The following is a 20,412-nucleotide window of genomic DNA, read 5'->3' as shown; positions in this document are numbered from 1 at the left end:
TTGGGCATCCTTTGGATATCTTGCCTTCCAATTGTTTGAGCTTTTCTTTTGATTTTTAATTGTTGTTAACTGTTTGCTTTCTGGGGATAGTTTATTAAATAATTTCGTTATTATTTAATTTCCGTATTATAATCTTGACATTAGTATTCCGATATAACTAGTTGACCAATCAAACGACCCTCCGATTATAGTTTGGGAAATTTCCAAATTGAAATCATAGTATTTGACAAATGCCTCTGCTTAGTTTTAATTTCATCTTAATGAGCCTTGATGGACAAAATAATGAAAAAAAATTAATGGACAGAGTAGCTCGGTATCTGTAATCATATGAGACAACAAATAGTCAATAGAATTTAGACCTACACAAGTTGATCTAAACACCAACAAAATAAAACCCCCAAAAAAACATAGTACATGATAGAGTGTATAACACAGAGAATTTCCGTATAAGTCCAACAGTAATTGTACTTTGTACCCATCAGGTGAGGCCAAAAATAAAATATTCAAAAAGAACAAAGTTTGTCAGCCTATCAACAAACTGTGCATATCAACATCTTGTAGAAACTGAGCAAACGTCCTTTTCTCACCAAACAAAATAAAAAAGGATGAAATGGTTTCTTCTTTTCTCCATTTCTTACCCGATATCATTTGTATCGCGGTTGGATTATATTTGGTGTGGGAAAATCCGACATTGAGAGATAAAATATTCCTTAATAAAAATGACTAATTGACTCCATATCCAAGAAACAAACCTCAAACCTCTGATTTAAAATAAAGTACTTGCCATTTTACCATTATTAGTTTGGTTGAAATGATTTCATTCAATCATTACCGGTCACCACCACTCTTACTCCTAGAAACATTATGAGATATTCTCATATTTCAAACCTGTCAAAAAGAAAGTCATTCCAAACAAGAAACTCCCCACCAACACCCTTGTTCTAGAACATTATGAGATATTTCCCACACTTAAAACTTGACAAGGAAAAAGCTACTCCAAACAAGACAAGTTTAATGGGAACATTGTTTTGGATAATGCTATTCACATAGATTTTGATTTTTAATGGCAAGGAGAGAAAACGATTATTTTACGATTATTTTTTACCATATTAATAATCCATCTTTTTTAGTTAGATAAAAAAGAACCTTTATCTTTTTTATATTAAAAGCAACTAAAGATCATTGCAGTGATATGACCTTGAAGACTCTAATGATAGAAAAGATTCTCAATAATTGGCAAATCTACCTGTGAAAATGTTATTCTGCTATTGTACTAGTTGGTGGAGCGCCACCAGTTTATTAGCGAGAAACCAACAAATTGTCAAAAGTAGTGGTGGAGCAGTAAACATTCTTTTTATTCTTATTTAGCTGTTTTGGGTTTGAGTCTGGATAATGGAGTAGTTGATAGTAAATGATTTACCACAATTTGAAACCTGCCAGCATGATTTCGAATTAATCAGGCCTCAAAACATATACCGAACACAGAGGGAAATTAAAAAAAAAAAAAAAAAAAAAAAAAAAAAAAAAGGAACCAACTTACAACAAAGGAATCTACCCTACCACCACCACTATATCCATATCCATATGACCATATCAAAGATGATAGAACCAAATATTCAGAATCAATCTTCACTATGAAAAATAGAAAAAACAATCAACTTTTTGATCATGACCTATCAACACTGAACAGAGAATAGCATTTTTGATCACTCAATTACTAGTAAGATTTTGATATATGACTCAACACATTTAACCTTTAATTAATTTGAATGTGTTCTTTTTGTACAATTAATATAACACGTGGTGTAATTAAATGGTGGACATAATTCTGAAAATTCGTGAGTATTCATAAGCAAAATGATTAAAAAGTGCACGCTTCAAGTAATTACAGGTTAAACGCGCTTAGTCATATATCACGGAAAAGAAAATTAGCATTTATCGATAACCGAGGAATAAAAATGCTATTAACCGCAACATTCAAATAAGAATAGATAACATTAACTTGAAAAATGCTTGAAGGATAAATCAAGATACACTGGGCCATTATTTCCTTACTAGGGATATATTTATTAAAAGAAAAAAGAAACATAAAAGGGTGCATGCATTTTGTGGCTTATAGTCGTTGCTCAGGCTCGTATCAGATTCTCCAGAAATGCTCTACATTTAGAGGATCCGACACGCATCCGTTGGCACTTTTGAAGAATCCGACAAACACATCTTATAGTAATTATTGTATCAGCTCCAGTGATTTCTTCAGTGCCCTGATCTCCAGTATCTAGCATTCTCAAAACCATTCTTGCAATATTGATAATCCTCAAAAGTTTGATCAATTTCATCTTGTGAGTTCATCACAAAAGGACCATGTTGAACCACAGGTTCATTAAGAGGTTGTCCACCTATCAAAACAAATCTTAATGGCTTTGAAGAATTGTTCCAAACACTTAGTCCATCTCCAGGGCCTAAAACCAAGCAATGGTGAGCTGATACGGGACCCGAATTCGGAATCCCAAACACGCCTTCTCCTTCGACTATATACACAAACGCATTCCAAGATTCAGGGATGGCTTGATGGTAATAAGTTGTTGGTTGTAGGGTGAAATCGAGGTACATTGTAGGTGTTCGTGTGTAAACCGGGGATTGGACTCCCATCGCTTCGCCTGCTATAATTTTCACTTTAACCCCGTCGTTCTCTGCTCTTGGTATGTCGTCATCCAGCAGTTCTTGATACCTTGGCTCAATCCTGCACAGTTGTATTTTCAACTTAATAATTGAGACAGAGCATTTTCCTTTACACTGAATCAGGATAGTAACTAGAATGATTTAGAATCTATGTTGCTCGGATCCTTCAAAAATGCATCTGCACTCGTGTTGGATCCTCCAAAATTATGCCTTTTTTGGACAAGCCTACACGGGTGTGGTGGCATTTCTGGAGGATCTGAGCATAGTTAGAACTATCATTTCTATTGTCTTTGAATAAAAGTACAGTAATTTAAAAAGCAAAAGCGATCCAACATCAAACGTGTGAACGCGACTAAGTCTCTGTTTCGTGCTATAAATTCGACTTGGGAATTAATTGATTCAAACTAAATCAAAGTGAGCTTGAGGACAAGCCACAAAAGGCCTTCTTTAAAGACTCGACATGTTTAGAGATGGTATACATGAACTTGACAAAATTTTTGGTCAAGGTGAATGCTAGCCTAGCAAAAAACAGCAAATAGAAAGGTGCTTTCTATACTGCATATTAGTATACTACTAACAAGTAACAACCCCCTACCCCCAATCAAAAAGTGGACAGCTAACATTATATTTTACTAGTATGTTAAAGTTAAGTACACTAGATAAGAATTGGTTAAGTGTAAAGTATTTAACATGGGGTCAGGTCAAAACTCTCAGAAGGAATGATAAGCACTGAAAGCTTCCTATAGTGTAAATTTACAATGGACTATAGAAAAGAAAAGGCAACTGATGTAAATGACTTACATTTTGTCCTCAGAAGAAAGATTTATCCAAAGTTGCAACCCCTTTTGGCTGCCTTCTCCTTCAGGCATTTCTGAGTGAATTATACCTCTTCCTGCTGTCATCCACTGCAATATCATCCAAAAGAAACATATATATCAGCAACCGCAATATCTCTTTTTGTTCTTCTAAGCTATGTTGCTCAGACTCTTCAAAAATATTGTCGGGTGTATGTCGGATCCTCCAAAAAAAATTATGCATTTTTGGAGGATCCAACAAGGGTGCGACAACATTTTTGAGGGTCCGAGAAATAAATGTTAAGAGCTGAATATTATGTACCTGGACATCACCAGTACTGATTGTACCCTTGTGACCAGCAAAATCTTGATGAGTAAAAGCTCCCTAAGGAAATGAAAGCACAACATTAGTATTATCAGTGTCCTAAGCGGTCGTTTTACTTTTGAAATTATGAGTTCAAAAACTTAACGTCCGTTGAAATTTTAGTGATATGAAAACATATATCTGTCTTCTGTGTCAAAAACACTGGGCTCATGAATACTACATCCGCCTCTGCAGGCATGCTATTTGGCACTTTGCTCTCCTCTCATTCGTCGTTGGAGGATCCGCCTCTGCAGCCATCATATGGGGAGGTTAAAGAGCATAGAACGCAAAGCGGCCTTTCTTTCCCTTGTTTCATCGTGGCAGCCCCCCCCCCCCCCCCCCCCCCCAAAACAAAAGCACCAACGGCTCAAGGGGACCAGAATACGGCTTCCGTTTTCCACCCTTTGTCGGCCCTTTCAAGTACTATTATATTGGATTGAATTATGCAACAAATTTGTTTTAAATTTTTTTTTTTTTTTTACCTCTAGCATGTAAGTTACTGTCTCAAAACCTCTGTGTGGATGATCAGGAAAACCAGCAGGAGCAGAAACTGAAACAATAAAACAGTACTATTTCAAACTTCACTTGACTCAAAAAAACTAAGTGAAATAAACAACATATTCAAGTTAGATGTTCAAAACTTATGTTGCTCGGATTCTTCAAAAATACTATCGGGTGCGTGTCAGATCCTCCAAAAAGCTATGCATGTTTGGAGAATCCAACACACGTGTGCGATGTCATTTTTGGAGGATCCGAGCACAACTCAACACAGTACCTGTAAATTCATCCAACAAGAGGAAAGGATCAAGATTCGTCAAGTCATGCCTAGAAGATCAAATTTTCAAAAAAAAAAAAAAAAAAAAAACGAAACAGAGACATTCAGTTATCAACAACATGAAAAGAAAGAAAAAAGAATACATCATAAAGACAAAGACTTCCACAATATGGAAATCAAGAAAAGAGTATCCAGGTCAAAGTTTCAACAAAACACACATCCCTCTTAAAGTTAATGTTTTAGTGTCCCATTTTATTTTATTTTTTTAATAGAAAAAATACCCAAATGTCAAAAAAGTTGTAAATTTTTTTTAAAAAAAATTAATCAAGAAAAAAATGGACAAAATATGAGAATCCCAAATTATAATACCTTCCAATGCTCCTTTTAACAACAGCTCCATTACCTTCTCTTTGTGGCTTAGCTAACACTTTTTTAATTACCAATCTTGGTCTATCAAAACAAGAATCATATTGATTTGATTCAGACATAATAATATTTCTAATAGAAAAATAAATGGGCTTTCTTGAAATTCTTTTAGTACTAACAAATGGGGAAAAATTCACCAACAGTGTAGAAATAGCTCTCATAGAACCAGTTCTTGAAATTTTTGTTGTGTCTCTAGTCTAAGCTATCTTCCCCTATTTATATGAAAGTTTTTAGAATGTCGCAAATGAGAATATGGGGTTCAAATTGAGGAACTCTGTCAGTTGAATGTTGAAAGAGACAGCTAATTTTTTTTTTTTAATTTATTTTGTACTTTAGTCAGAGGATATCCAAGTATGATGATTTAATGCTTTTGTCATCATGATGGAGGCTTTTTCTCCTTTGTGTGAAAAGCCCTTTACAGTCAAATGTATTTGGGAGAAACTACTAAATTTGGATAAATGTTTTTTAATAGAAATTTTTAGCAAAAGATCTTTTTAAAGAAGAAAATTTACTATACACTATCCAACATTTCTTCTTCCAAATATGGCGTTTGCTTCAAAATTTTGAAGAAGAGTTTGGACCAGTTTTTTCAATATTTTGCAAAAACTGTTTTTCAACTAAACACCAAGAAAGAAAAGTTGCCAAATAACAAAAATGAAAAAAAATCAGAATATTTATTAATACCAAACACATGTTAGGAAAATGAAAGGTACTTGTCCTTCGTGGATTAAGAAAAGATTTTTCGCTTTACATTCAGACCTCTCTATAACAATCATCATATCCTCTATAATAACAATATTTCATGTATAACGGCTAAATTTCTTTTAGAATTGGTTTTTCGTGTCATGTTATATTATATGTTCTATATAACAAAATTTTGTTAAAGCAGCTAAAAAATATCGAAATAAAACGTTGTAATAGAGAGGGTCTGACTAAAATAAGGAATTTCCCTTGACCTTGTAAAGAGAGTGAACTCGCATATAAGAAATAGGCAAGGCAAAAGGGGGTTCCTCACATTCCCCTTCCTGCCTACGAGATATATATGAGTCCTAATCTTTTTTTTTTTTTTTTTGAATATTTTTATTCTTTTGAGCTTACCATTAAAGATCTAAAGTCTTGCTTGCCAAAATATATGTCCAAATACATTCTCGTGAATTCTACCGTTGGACTGTTATAATCATTATATAGCAGGTGTAATTAATATTCTGAATATTCACCTATATATACACAAAAATTAGTTCCTACAAGAAAAACATCAACATACATAAAATAGTCTTCTTTTTGTGGTTCATTATTATGTGATTCTCAATGTTTCAAAAGTTAAAAGTGCATTATCTTCATTGCCTTTAATTTGTGGGTAAAGTTTCTAGAAGCAATCCTCAGTTGCACTTTTTATTTATGATACTGTATAGTGCATATTGCACTTGGAGTTGAATAAACTATATGTGCATGGGTACAGTGTAACACACTGTGGAATTTGGGATAATGTTTTTTCTCCTTTTTATTCTTTATAATTGATTGTCTATTAGCATTGTATTAAAAGTTTATTAGCTTATTTGGCTGAAAGTACTCTATGCCTTTTTTAAAACGGATTCAGAAGTTTTAGTTTATGGATTTTGAATTATAATTTTGTCCCTAAATATAGGTTTGAGTCAAAATTGTTAAATTCTGCTACATGTAACTATAATGATAGCTCCGCCTCTACCTTCTTTATGGAAAAGAAAAACATATTTTTAAATTAACAATGTTAATTTATCATGAGTAAGTGATAAATTGAAGTAAGAAGAGCTAGGTAATGTCAATTGGGCTCTTGGGTATAAGTATGAACTATGCGAAGACGACATTTATCTTTGACCGGTTTGGCTTTTTTTTTTTTAAATTAAATTAAGCCCAAAATGGGCATTTTATTCATTTATGGAAAGCAAAAAAGGTGTCCATAATTGTCCAAAATAAAGAAAATAACCGACAAATCAAAAATAACAGCAACATACCCAGTGAAATCCCACAAAATAGGATTTGAGGAGAGTAGAATATACGAAAACCTTACCTCTACCCAGTAGAGTTGCCCTAATATTTCGGTTTATATTCTCTCTCTTCAACTAAACTTCTCTCTCTTCTTAAACGCCACCTGTGGTATGAAGATGATGATCGGAGCCCATTTTGGTGTAAAACACCTCATTTCGTTGATCTCGAATTGATTTACACCACCAATGGTCGAAATTGCTGCTTGTTCTGCCTCGTCTGATCTCAAGATGAGTACTCATCCTTCCATCTTCTTCATTCTGCTTCAAACTCTTTATCTGCCTTCCTAACTTCTTGTTTTTTGTTGTTAAACAGTCCATTATGAGCTTGCATGTTCCCATTTTGGAACTTGAGTGAAGCTGATGTGGACCTAACGTACTCTTCATGCTTGTGTTGACTAAGGTATTCTTTGCTCTTATTGTCAAAATCCACCTGTTATATACCTGGATATGTGTGTTGAGCTTGTATTTGTTCATATCTGGCATCTTAATTGACCGGTGTGGACCAAGAACACGTACCTTTGTTTTTATCAAGACTTTAAAGCTATGATTGTTAATTAGGGTTTTGGAATGGCACATAATTTAATTAAGATTGGCTGGAAACTGTTTTATAATAAACACATGTCGTGCCTTTATTGTGAGCTACTATTTTTTGTCATAGGTAGCAATAACTTTATTACAAGCTCATTAGTCAATAGCTACAATATCACACATTCCACGAGTCATATTGATATGATTAGCTTATTGTCCGTAGTAAATTTTGTGTATGAAAATTAGTAACTATATCGTGAAAAAAAAATTATTAATAAGAATTGCAGTTTTGTCATTTTTATATCTCTTTCATTTTCTAACTATTTAGAAGAGTGAGTGGGCACTTTTTCGTCGTCCACCCACCACTTTTTCATCGTCCGTTTGTCGGCCCAAAAAAATAAATTGTGGGCCCACATATTTTAAACAACTACTAATATTTTAAAAAAAAATTGTGGCCCATATATTTTAAACAACTATTAATATTTTTTTTAAATTGTGGGCCCCATATTAAACACCAACCAGTAATAAAAAAAAATAAAAAAAAGTGGAACCCACCACATCCAAACTCGCGGGAAAAAAAAGTGGATCCCATATTAACAAAATCAAGCAATATTAAAAAAAAAAGTTAATCTCATATTAAAAAAACAAACAATGTTAAAAAAAAAGTGTTTCGAAAATCAAACAATTAAATCAATAATGATGGATTCATTGCCACATGCGTATCAACCCATTAGAGGGAGCAAATGAAATTATTGTACAGCAACATACTTAAAATACAAAAATGCTTAGAAAATCAAACAATTAAATCAATAATGATGGATTTATTGCCACATGTGTATCAACCCATTAGTGGGAGCAAATGAAATTATTGTACAGTAACATACTTAAAATACTTATATATATATATATATATATATATATATATATATATATATATATATATATATATATATATATATATATATATCCGTTTTCCAATTTTTGAAAAAAATAATTGTGGGCCCATATAGCCTCATGGATTCATTGTCACATGCGTATCAACCCATTAAAGGGAGCAAATGGAATTATTGTACAACAACATACTTAAAATACAAAAGTGCTTAGAAAATCAAACAATTAAATCAATAATGATGGATTTATTGCCACATGCGTATCAACCCATTAGTGGGAGCAAATGAAATTATTGTACAGCAACATACTTAAAATACTTTAAAAAAAAAGTGTGGTCTCATATTAAACACCAACCAATATTAAAAAATAAAAAAAACACCAACCAATATTTTTTTTTAAAAAAAAAGAAGTAAATAAAGTGGAACCCACCATCTCCAAACTCACGGGAAAAAAAAAGGTGGACTCCATATTAACAAAATCAAGAAATATAAAAAAAAAAAAAAAAAAGTGAATCCCATATTAAAAAAACAAAAAATGTCAAAAAAAAAGAGTACAGACTTTGTATTCGTAGCAAACACTAATATAATAAAGTTTTAGATACGGAGCACAAACTATAATGTTATATTAATCGTGTTTTGAACATAGTATCCCATATTGACAAAATCAAGCAATATATATAAAAAAAAAAAGTGAATCCCATATTAAAAAAACAAACAATGTAAAAAAAAAAAGTGCAGACGGGGTGGGGCCCATACTAAATAACACCGAGCAATAAAAAAAAACAAGAAAAAAAATAGAACTCACCATCTCCAAACTCATGGGAAAAAGAAGTGGACCCCATATTATCAAAATCAAGCAATATCAAAAAAAAAAAAAAAAGTGAACCCCATATTAAAAAAAATATAATGTTAAAAAAAAAAGTACAAACTTTATATTCGTAGCAAACACTAATATAATAAAGTTTTAGATACGGAGCACAAACTACAATGTTATAGTAATCGTGTTTTGAACATAGTATATATATATATATATATATATATATATATATATATATGCATAAAAATAGTGCAAATTAATAATGTCCAAAAAAAAAGTGCACCCCTTATTAAAAAATCAAACAATATTCATGTAATTTCCAATGTATCTCATTAAGTTAATAATGATGAATTCATTACAACGTGCGTGTCAATCCATGAAATTGTTTTTCTTCAAAAGGTTAAGTAGTCAAACCATACAATGTTCTTTTTTTTATATATATTAGCCTGAGATCTAGTCTAGATATTAAATTGTTGTATTTGCTATTCCGCCATGTCATTTATTTGTTATGTTTACTAAAATAAATATACTTAAAATATTTATATTTTAAAATAAGATAGAATTTAATTACTTTTTTATTTTTATTCTTACTCTAATAAATGTGAAAAGAAATTAATGTCGTAAAAAAATATATCAAATGCAGATCAAATAATAAATAAGGTAAATTAGTCAAATTATAATTCTAATCGACGTTTTCCTAAAAAACCATGCAAAAGACAACATGACAAGTAAAATGAGCTAAATCGAGAATATTTACTAAAAATTAAAAAATAGTATTTCTTCATTTAAATAAAAAATCAATTTCTACTTTGTTTTGTTTTAGACATGTAAAATTAATTTAATAATTTGAATTAGAATTGTCCAAATCAAAATTTGATAAAAAATAATAAGTATTTTACACCTTTAAATTAATCGAATTAAAATTAAAAGTATCAACTGATGCTTAAATATTGCTATTATTTTATCTCAAAGAGAAGAAAATAGTTTCCTTTTAAATAAGTTTTCTCTTTTAAACAATATTAATAAATTTGCCGATTTTGTGTACATAACAAACATTAATATAATAAAATTTTAGATACGGAACACAAATTACAATGTTATATTAATCATGTTTTGAACATAATATATATATATATATATATATATATATATATATATATATATATATATATATTATCACTATTCAAAAATAACTACATATACATAAATGCATTATAATCTAAAATGTTGGGCCCGCACAGCACGGGCATAGTGAAGAAGAGAAATGGTTGAAAGAAAAGTTTAAAAAATCAGGAAGCTACAGTCAGCAACTACGAAATCAGTTATTGAGACATGACCCGTACTGACAACAACAATGACAGTATCACATGACATTATGCTTACAAGAGGCACAATCACACAATCACTTTTATTATAATAATAAATAAATAAAATTGCCCTATAAAACGTGTTCATTTGTTATGTTAATTAAGATTTATAATAGAATTTAATTCAATGGAATTGCTACAATTTCACTAAATAAGCTAGTTGTTTTGATTCTCACAGTTCTCATTTTATATTATATTATATGTTTGTTTGGCCAAACTATTAAAATCAGTTTATTTTGAGAAACATTCTTTAGCAGAAGTGTATTTTTGAAAATATATTTCGATAGAATTGCATTTTGTGGTTGGCCAAATCATGTAAAAATTGTTTTTTTAGTAGAATATGCCCGATCAATATTTTTAAAAGTTACTTTAAGTGTCAAGTCATAAAAATAAAATTACAATTAATTTTATAATTTTATGAATATGAATCTTTGATGTATGTAATTTTGTACTAGAAAAATCAAAAGAACTTATTTTTAGGAGAAATTACTTTTTTCGGTTTCTACTACTTAAAAACACTTATTTCTTTACCAAACGCTTAGCCAACACCTTCAAAATTCTCCAAACTGATTTTCTTGTAAAAATACATAAATAAGCTAAGTACTTTAGACTTAATAGAAGTTTGGCTTATTTATTTATTTATTTTAGGCCAAACAAACTCTTCGCATCCTCAAAAAATAATTTTATCAAATATTTAATTTTTCTTTTCTTTCTTTTGCCATTATCAGTCAAAGCTTTATTTTAAATTATTTTAAAAGTATTAATTATACTCTAATCCAATTATGGAAGGAAGACATCTAGAAGATTTAGGTAAGATATTTCCAAATTTATTATATTCTAAAAATATTTGTAAAGTCTTTAATTTGTGTATTCCAACTCAATTTTTAGTCACCCATCTTATTCTTACTTAATACTGTATCAACTTGAAGAGATTGTGAAATCCTATCTACCCAATGCTGTTCAAATTATTTCATACCATATTTTTTAAAGAACAATCAATTTCTCAGCAGTCTACTTTTTTCTCATTTTAATGGGGTTTTTCATATTCATTTATTTTATTTGATATTATTGTGCACCACTGCACTTCGAAAAATCTATGAATCGTAATGCTGATGCATATACTTATTAATGTTGTAGTGGGAGCAAGAATTTTCTGTAATAGTTGGTTTCGGAATAGAAAAGTCTACTACAAATAGTGTTCGACCAGTTATATATAAATTGTTACTATATTTTTTGTGTGTCGCTCGCATCATCCCTTGAAGAATCATCCCTTGAAGATTAACTCTTATTTTCTCCGTCTCAATTTATATGATGATGTTTGACTGGACACAAAGTTTAAGAATGAAAGAAAGACTTTTTTATATTTATGGTCTAAAATAAATCATACATATTTGTGTGACTATAAATCATCTCATTAAAAATAAAATGGAAAGTTTGAAGTTAAATTGTTAACTAAATATAGAAATGTATCAATTCTTTTTTAACTAACTAAAAAGAAAAAAGTGTCACATAAACTAGGAATCTTTTCTATCTGACTAATTATCGCCCAAACATTGCTTACACTTATAACATAGGAGGGAGTGATCAGCCGATTTTTACATGGACAAGCCGAGATCATCTCACTTAGAAGCTGAATTTCGAATTCTGCGATACATCAAAACCTCACAGGGAAGAGGTAAATTGTTAACTAAATATAGAACTGTGTCAATTTTTTTAGACTGACTAAAAAGTAAGAGTGTCACATAAGTTGGGACGGATGGGGTAAATTCGATGTCTTCGAGCAAGAATTAGGAAGTCAAGGTTTGAGAAAGAGCAGAAGGCCAAGTTTATAATTGTCAAACGCCAAACGCAATTTATAACTACAAACGTAATTAGTAAATCGCATGTTTTATTTTTTATTTTTTTTAAACCCCTCCCCCAGGAGCTCCCTCCTTTGCTCCCTTGGTGACTCGAACTCGCAATCTTCGGGTTGAAAGTGGAGGGCGTTTACCATCTGAGCAACCCCCTCTTGTCGTAAATCGCATGTGAGAAATGAGATTATAAGTTTTTTTTTTTTTCTCACTAAACCACTTTATTTCTTTTTATCCTTTTGGATTCAGAATATCGTGAGACCATTTGGTCCGTATCTTTGGCCTCTCGTCAAAACAAGGCACTAAAGCTAAAATGCATTGAATATAAACAATTTTTATCATTATCATGTTAGGTTGATCGGTTGTATATATTACTATATAATTTTTTTTATTTTTCAGATTATCATATTAAGATTCTTATGAAGATTTACTACTCATAAGTATACTTAATTTGATGGTATAGAAAATTTATACACTTAAAACTTTTTTAAAAATAGTTTATCAACAAAGGTGAGCGTAGATTTAAACGAAAATAACATTTTGCCTCCGGCCCTAAGTCATTGACCATGAAAAGTGAGTACTCTCTTCTTTCTTTCATTTTTTTTTTTTTTTGGGCTTAAGGGATTAATTATTTTTTATTATATATTGCTTTGAAGACGAAAGCATACTAAGTCATTTGTAAGCATAGCTCATGAATGAGCTTATCATGTAGCAGTATAACATCTTCATTATAAGACAGAGAGAAAGTAAAATCCAAATTATTTAAGTCCAACATAAACTTAATTTTTCGTTGGGTTATGAACACTTTAATATTACAAATTATAATATTAAAGTGTGACATTTAATCCTTTTAGTTAGTGGCCATAATAAGGCAGAAAGTAGCGCTTCATTTATCACGTTCTTCTGGCAGCTACATGGCCATTACTTTTGTTCTTCCTTCCATCTCATTAATCCTATTAGTTAGTGGTGGAATGTGATAATTATATTCCTTGTAACTCTTATAACTTTTAACACTTTATTCTTCCATATTATTACCAATTTATTAACTCACCTTCCCACCTCTCATAAGGATAATTTTCTTCACCTATAAATAGTTATTCATTCTTACTTTGTGGTGTGTAGAAAATTATAGAGTGCATGAAAAAATGAGTTAAAAGAGTGTTTTTTTAGTTGAAGGAAGGTGTTCTTATATATAGTGGAGCTTTAGACTCTTCAACTAGACCGGAGTTGTTTGAGTTACACGACGTTGACTGATTGTTGTATCCTGGAGGGACAAGCCAGAGTACTATTACTACTGGACCGGTAAATATTATACCGCAGTGGGCTTGAATCTCTTTAAAGAGAGCGAGATATACGCGCCTCAGCCTGAAAGTTTATTATTTTGTTCTTCATTTTTATTTTTATTTTCAATTGTAATAATTTGTGGTATGTCAAAAATATTTTTCGCTATAGAACATTGTGACTATTTAACAGCAAAAGATAGAAAATTGTTAGGAAAAAATCTTGTTGTGTGTATGTTCCGGAGGTAAAAATCTATGTTGCTCAGACTCTTCAAAAAATGTTGATAAGTATTTGTCAGATAGTTTATTTTTTGTAGATCTGACACAAGTACAGTAATATTTTTAGAGAGGATCGGAACAACATCGATAAAAATAGATATTTATAGTACTTTTAGATATCTGTTATTATAGTTAGTTATCTTAACAAACATAACCTTTTATGATGTTGCACATAAACTTTCGACTTTCAATATAAGTTAATAAATTTGAGTGCTTAACTAAATAAATAATTGAATAGAAAGCTCAAAAAATTAATTAATTTCGGCCTTCGTTTAGGACTAGCCTTTTGACTTTATATTATCTAATAAAAATTTGATTTTTTCTTCAATATTTTCCGCTAATCATTTTATTTTAAATTGTACTAGGGATGTTTAAAAAGACTTCATTCTTTTTGTATTCTACCAATAATGCCAATTCACATCAGATTATAAATGATGTCCAAACAAGGTCAACAACCAGTAGTCAGTAGGGACATTGTGGTGAGATGAATAAAATTCATTCATCATAAATTAGATTCGAGCGTATGAGAAAATCTTGTTAGGAAACGTTTTTCTCTTAAATGACATTACATTAATTCGAATTTATCGGAACATCAATACGAACACCAACGCAGAATAAGAAATCAAATAATAAGGTCAACTTAAAAATTTCACTAATGACATAAATTATCATGAGTTGACTTCATTGTGTCCTTACTTTGTTGCTACCATGTGGGGAGGATTCCACGTAAAGTTTAGTGCCTTTTAAAAAGTATCTTCCATTTGGATCTTAGTGGTTTGAGTATGGTATCCCACTAGGAGTAATAAATAGGATTAAATACGCAGTTGATTCCTTTTCTTGTTCAATTATTCAGTTTTTGAGTTTTATTGGCTCTCCTAATTTATAATCGTGTTAGATCCATTGAGGAGTATTAAAACGCTCTCTACATGATTGAGTATATGACCGAATTAAAGGAGTCAAAAGGGATTCAATTGGATCCCTCCACAGAAAAATTGCATTGCGTAGATGTAAAAACAGATTTGTTTGGCTATACGTGTATTGTTAAATTTTCTTAACTTAATAAAATATTCTAATTTTGTGATAATGTGGTTCAAAAATGGTCTTATGTCACAATATTCCATGTGTGACACTCATTTTTTTTTTCTTATATAAATTTGTTGATCTGCCACTAATGAAGAGTGAAAAAGTCAGACCATTTTCCACAAAATGTGCACTTATGAAAATTCAAAACATACATAAACGCAAGCAAGAAATGTGATTTGCATGCCTCTTCAGCTAACTGAGGTAAAAGGTTATCTGACATATATAGTTAGTTCAAATACATTTCAGGAATAACATTTATAAGTTGCATTTATGAAGAGTATTTGGAAAGCCACTTAGGAATTGAATTTGTGTGTAATTGGGTGTAATTACACGATTTGACATGTTTATTTAGTCAAGTAATTACTTATTGGTAGCATAACTACATAATTGAGGACCTTTTAAGTTTATTCATGTCCTCTTGTAGGGCTTCTAAAAAATTTCGTTACTTTTTATCTTCGTTGGGAGTTTTCTTCTTCGCAGGAGACCTCTTTCATGATTTTCACACCTTTTCCTTTCCCGTGTGTATATTGTATGTATATCCGGCATATCTCCTATGTATACACGTGACATACACAAATATATATATATACACACACACACATCTGAAGCTTGGAGATGCTAATCAAAAATACCCATGGATGTTGTGTCTATTTATCTATTCCCCAAGCGAGCTCTCTGATTTTGCACTTTCCGACACAAATATTTTCCCTTTTCACTTTTGATTTCATGTTCATTATGAGAAACAATTTAGTGAATTTCTACGTCGGGTTGTTTACTGTATTTTAGGCAAATTAACGTCGGGGTGGGGTGGTGGGTCGGAGACAATGACGTTTGTATGAAGAAGAAGAAGATAAGAAGACTGAGAAAATCACCAAAATCCTTTATGGAATTATTAGAGGTTAGATAGGTGTTGACACCCAATTTTGTCCCTCCTTTATTCCAGTTTATTCCCTTGGGCTTCTAAATTATTAACGAGCTAAGTACTTCATTCTCACTACTATTTTTATTTCTACTACTATTAATATCGTTACTTTCATCTTCACTATTTTACTATCAACATTACTAGCATTACTTTATCACGAATTTTTATGGTTTGTCATCATTTCATTTTAGGATTTATACTCGTTAAATTAATTATAAGTTAATACTTTAGTAAGTTCTTTACTTTCTACATATTAATTACTAATTGTCTTTACATAGTATATATTGTACTAGTTATTAAGTTAGAAGCCCAAGAATAATTAAAATGAGGGAAGAAAGACCAACACTTCAACCAAATCCGAGCCCATCAACAACAAACATAATATGTTCCAACATTTGAGCCCAAGTTAGTAGCCTATTAATATTTTCGGACCAGTCCCCTATAACCAGCCCACTATCCGAAATATTCAACCCAGCCCATATGTTTAAATTCGGCAGTCCAGCCCACTACCCATCTACCCAACCCGGTTCATTCAACAAAAGAATGAAACCATTAGGGTTCTATTCTTTTTCCTTCACGCCGCACAACCCTCTCTCTCTCATCTCTTTCCTTTTTTGAACAAAGGTCTATTTTCCCTCAACAATGGCAGATCTCTGTTGCCCCATTTTCGTGCAAATACTTTCCTCTCTCATCTTCAACGGTTTGGTCAACATAAATGGCCAAAAACACTTCTGAAGCTTCTGAAAAAGCAAAGCAACTTTAAGGATTCGATTTTGATTTTCAAACAGCGAATTCGTGTAGGATCCCGCCCAAAAATCTAAAACCCTACTTTCGTCCTATATATACGAGCATTTGGAGTTCATTGAAGAGGAGGTTTTTTTGGGAACAGCTTGAAACACCTAGAAATCCTTACGTTGTTTTGGACTACCACTCTAAACTTTAAGATTGCTTAAACGTCTCATTCTGTCTTGGTGGATTTTGGTCTCGACAGAGATTTTCGTACCCATTTGTGTGAGGTTCGGATCTGTTCATAACGGAAGGGTAGATTCGACGCCGACGACCCCGTTCACTGCACCCACAAGAGGTAATACCCGACCTTGTTCTTCCTTCCTTATCTTAATCTTACTTTTATCTCTTTTTTAATATATTTTTATGGGATTGGTGTAGTTTAAATTTGGTAAGTTAAGCTATTATTAGTTGATGAACCACAACCTGTAGAGTAGTCTGAATTGAGTCATTTGTCTTCAATATTCATAAACGTGTTAATAATTGGATTCATGAAGGGTTAGATTAATTCCAGTCTTGTTTACATACATTGTTTACATTCCAGTTATGTGTTACCTTATTAAAAAAATTTAGCTTGATTGAGTTTTCTGGGTTCAAATGCTAGTTTCTTTTCCGCTTTAGAATCTCATCCTGCTAATCTGTTTACATTTTGTGCAAATTAGTCTTTGTTTCAATCCCGCTTGAAATGAAAAGGACTAGTTTTCCTTTTTAACTCATTTGTATGAACATGCAAAGATAGTTGTCTGGTTCTGTTTTGGTCCCATTTGAATCAAGTTTGAAGATTTTGAGTGATTGTCCTCAAGTGAATCAGTCACTAACAAATTTTCTCCCTAACTTTACAAAAAATGCTTCTCTTTAAGTCTATAACAAATGTTGTTTACTAGATGCTTTCCCTTTATGAGCTGATAAAGTTCTAGACGAGTTCTCTCTTGTTTGGCCTCCAATTTGAACATTTTTTTGGAAATTGTTAGTTGTATTAGCATATGCAATACCTGGAAAATGAATTTGAAGCAATTAGGAAACCGTTACTTTTTGTGAATCTGTTACCTTGCCTGCCCTAGCTTTAGTTACCTAAGGTTTGTTTAAGAGATGACACATCCTCCATAAGTTAACAGGTTTTCATGAAGGTGAATCCAAATATATATTCCGAAGTTATTTCAGAGTCCTTCACTTTCTACTTTATGTCAAACTTGTTGTGTACCAGCATATAAGTTATTCAAGTCATTGTGTTATGGTGATTCCCCATTCCTTTAAAGTTGTCTTTATTTGCCAGTATTTTAATTCCTCTAAGTTCAAGGCTACCTGGGCTGCTGATTATTTTTAACTTACTGTTCACCCTGATTATTAAAACAGTCAGTTCATGCATTAAGAGGTGAAACTGTTTTAGAAAGCTCAGAGATAGATAGATTGTTTGATTGTATTTTGTTTTGGTAAATGAATGTTATCTACTCCTTAAAATCAGTAGGGTATCAACTAAGTCTAGAAACTGGTTCAAATATTCCAAGAGGATTAGTTTATAAACATTAGGGTGATCTTGAATAAATTCTTAAAGTTAGAAGTTATTACTTGTCTTGATTCTCTTGTTAAGATGTTTCATTTAACAAAATTCCTGCTTGGATTGTAATACGTTTTGGTAAACCTTTCAACTCTTAAAGTTGAGGGTTCCTCTCCTGCATTTCTTTCTTAAAAAAATGATCTCTGTATGAATGTTAGTGTGTATTTTATTTGAAAGTCCAGTAAACTGCTGAGTTTCTTTTGCTACAGTATGTCCATAGATGTTTTCGAAGGCATTCACACTAAGTGTTGAGTCCCTGTTTGGTTTCCTCACGTCTGCCTGCTGTACTCGAGTTTCTTTATTCCTCTGTTAACTTAGCTCAAGCATGCTCTCACATTGTATTGCTAAAACATGTTATGTTTCTGCATTTGTTAAAGATTTTACATGCTCTCACATTGCAAGTATACCATGTCTGATTATGTTTGTATGTGTATATTTAGAGAATGCCTTAGTTAATACATTTATGGGGAGATTAGTGGGTCATTATGGATTAAGCTTGAACCCTCCCCGGTGTTAGCCATGCCTGGGATTCATGAAATCTCTTGGAACTTGTGCAACATCGGGAAGACAAGGGCAAAAGCTTTCCGATATTAACCTTCTAAGTATCCTTATGAATGTGTATATACGAAGTATACTCGAATATACATAATATATGCACAGTCCACTAATCTGTCTTGAATTTGTGTCATATATATTTTGCCTTACTTCATGGTTACATACATTTCTAATTATTTATCTTTGTTTTTCGCATGTACACTTTGGGAGCAAATCGAGGTCTTTATAAAAGACCTCCCTTGCCACAAGAAAATCTCGCTTTTTGAGATGCAATCCGCAGCTCAATCCATGTCTACTTTGCATCCAATTCCTTCCTCGCGAAAATTTTCTAACGGAAACAAGAGAGGGGCTATTGTCATTTTTGGACCTATCTCATGACTAACCGATGCTTGTCTTTACATATATATCTATTTGTTTGCCTTAAGAGTATTGACCCTAGGACACTTATAATTAGATGGGATAGTTGACTTAAAGGAAGAACTAGTAGTTAATTCTATCGATTTCTTTCTTTTCTTCTTATTTTAAAATCATTTATAGTGCCTATAATATTTACTTTTACTAGAATAATTGATTTTCAAGGGCGAGCACATATTTTGAATTAAGGGGATTACGTTTTGTTCTTTTTACTATCTTAGAAATTTTAAAACGTCACTTATATGCAAACATGAACTCAAGTACATTCTTTATAAACAATTCCTCAAGTTTGATTCAATTATGTATATTTTTATAGCTGAGCATAGTTAATAGAAATGATAAAAAGGGAAAAGAAAAGCTCACGTCCTTAAGGGAAAAGAAAAGCTCACGTCCTTTTTGCATCACATTTGTAGAATAAATCTAGATTTTCACATCATCATATTCACGTAATATGATTTTTATTCAAAACATCACAAATTTTACACACTAACGTTAGCTTATTTTGAGAAATAAAAAAAGCAAACTAGTTTTGTAGATGACTTTTTCACTTTAGCTCTTTTTCAACACTTGAAACATGTATTTGTTAAAACCACCTTTGCATAGTCTATATTGAATTACTAGTCTTTCACAAGTCTTTCATGTTAAGGTAATCCCAACTTTCGAAATACACAAACGTTTTACCTAAACTTTATTTAGTTCACTACTTTTTCATATGATATTTGTATTTTTAAAATGTTTCCACATTTGTATACAACAACCAGCCTCAATTTTTCTCAACTTAAGTCCGGTCGGTTAACCATTTTTAATGAATCTTAAAGGGTGCTTAATACCTTCCCTTTAGATTAGTTGAACCCTTACCTAGGTATTTTGGTTTCGTAGACATTAAAACGGAGTTAACTTTAGATAATTACTTTAATTAACCTTAGGTGCCCTAATTCACCATAAATAATTAGGTGGCGACTCCCTAACTTTAATTAACCCCGGAATTACCGGAATGTTGTAAACCATTTTGACTCCGGTTAAA

The 20,412-nt window shown here is 31.6% G+C and overlaps 1 protein-coding gene across 1 annotated transcript; it reads right to left on the bottom strand.

Annotated features, from left to right (window-relative positions):
* Nucleotides 1-1,976: 1,976 nt before the first annotated feature.
* Nucleotides 1,977-5,292, bottom strand: LOC132610627 (pirin-like protein). Its single transcript, XM_060324945.1, has 6 exons — nucleotides 4,982-5,292; nucleotides 4,613-4,662; nucleotides 4,320-4,387; nucleotides 3,796-3,858; nucleotides 3,481-3,584; nucleotides 1,977-2,740 (listed from the first exon to the last, which is right to left on the bottom strand). The coding sequence occupies exons 1-6, from the start codon at nucleotides 5,197-5,199 to the stop codon at nucleotides 2,254-2,256; spliced, it is 990 nt and encodes a 329-aa protein (XP_060180928.1). The 5' UTR covers nucleotides 5,200-5,292; the 3' UTR covers nucleotides 1,977-2,253.
* Nucleotides 5,293-20,412: the final 15,120 nt, after the last annotated feature.

The sequence above is a fragment of the Lycium barbarum genome, chromosome 9 (genome assembly GCF_019175385.1).
Source record: "Lycium barbarum isolate Lr01 chromosome 9, ASM1917538v2, whole genome shotgun sequence".
NCBI classification, from domain to species: domain Eukaryota; kingdom Viridiplantae; phylum Streptophyta; class Magnoliopsida; order Solanales; family Solanaceae; genus Lycium; species Lycium barbarum.
The sequence above is the reverse complement of the archived record's forward strand: the minus strand, read 5'-3'. Positions and strand labels throughout refer to the sequence as shown.

Coding starts and splice junctions, on each gene's coding strand:
- LOC132610627 (XM_060324945.1), bottom strand. CDS start 5,199: ATGAGAGCTATTTCTACACTGTTGGTGAATTTTTCCCCATTTGTTAGT. Junction 4,388..4,612: donor CTTGTTGGATGAATTTACAG/GTACTGTGTTGA, acceptor TTATTGTTTCAG/TTTCTGCTCCTGCTGGTTTT. Junction 3,859..4,319: donor CAGTAACTTACATGCTAGAG/GTAAAAAAAAAA, acceptor TCATTTCCTTAG/GGAGCTTTTACTCATCAAGA.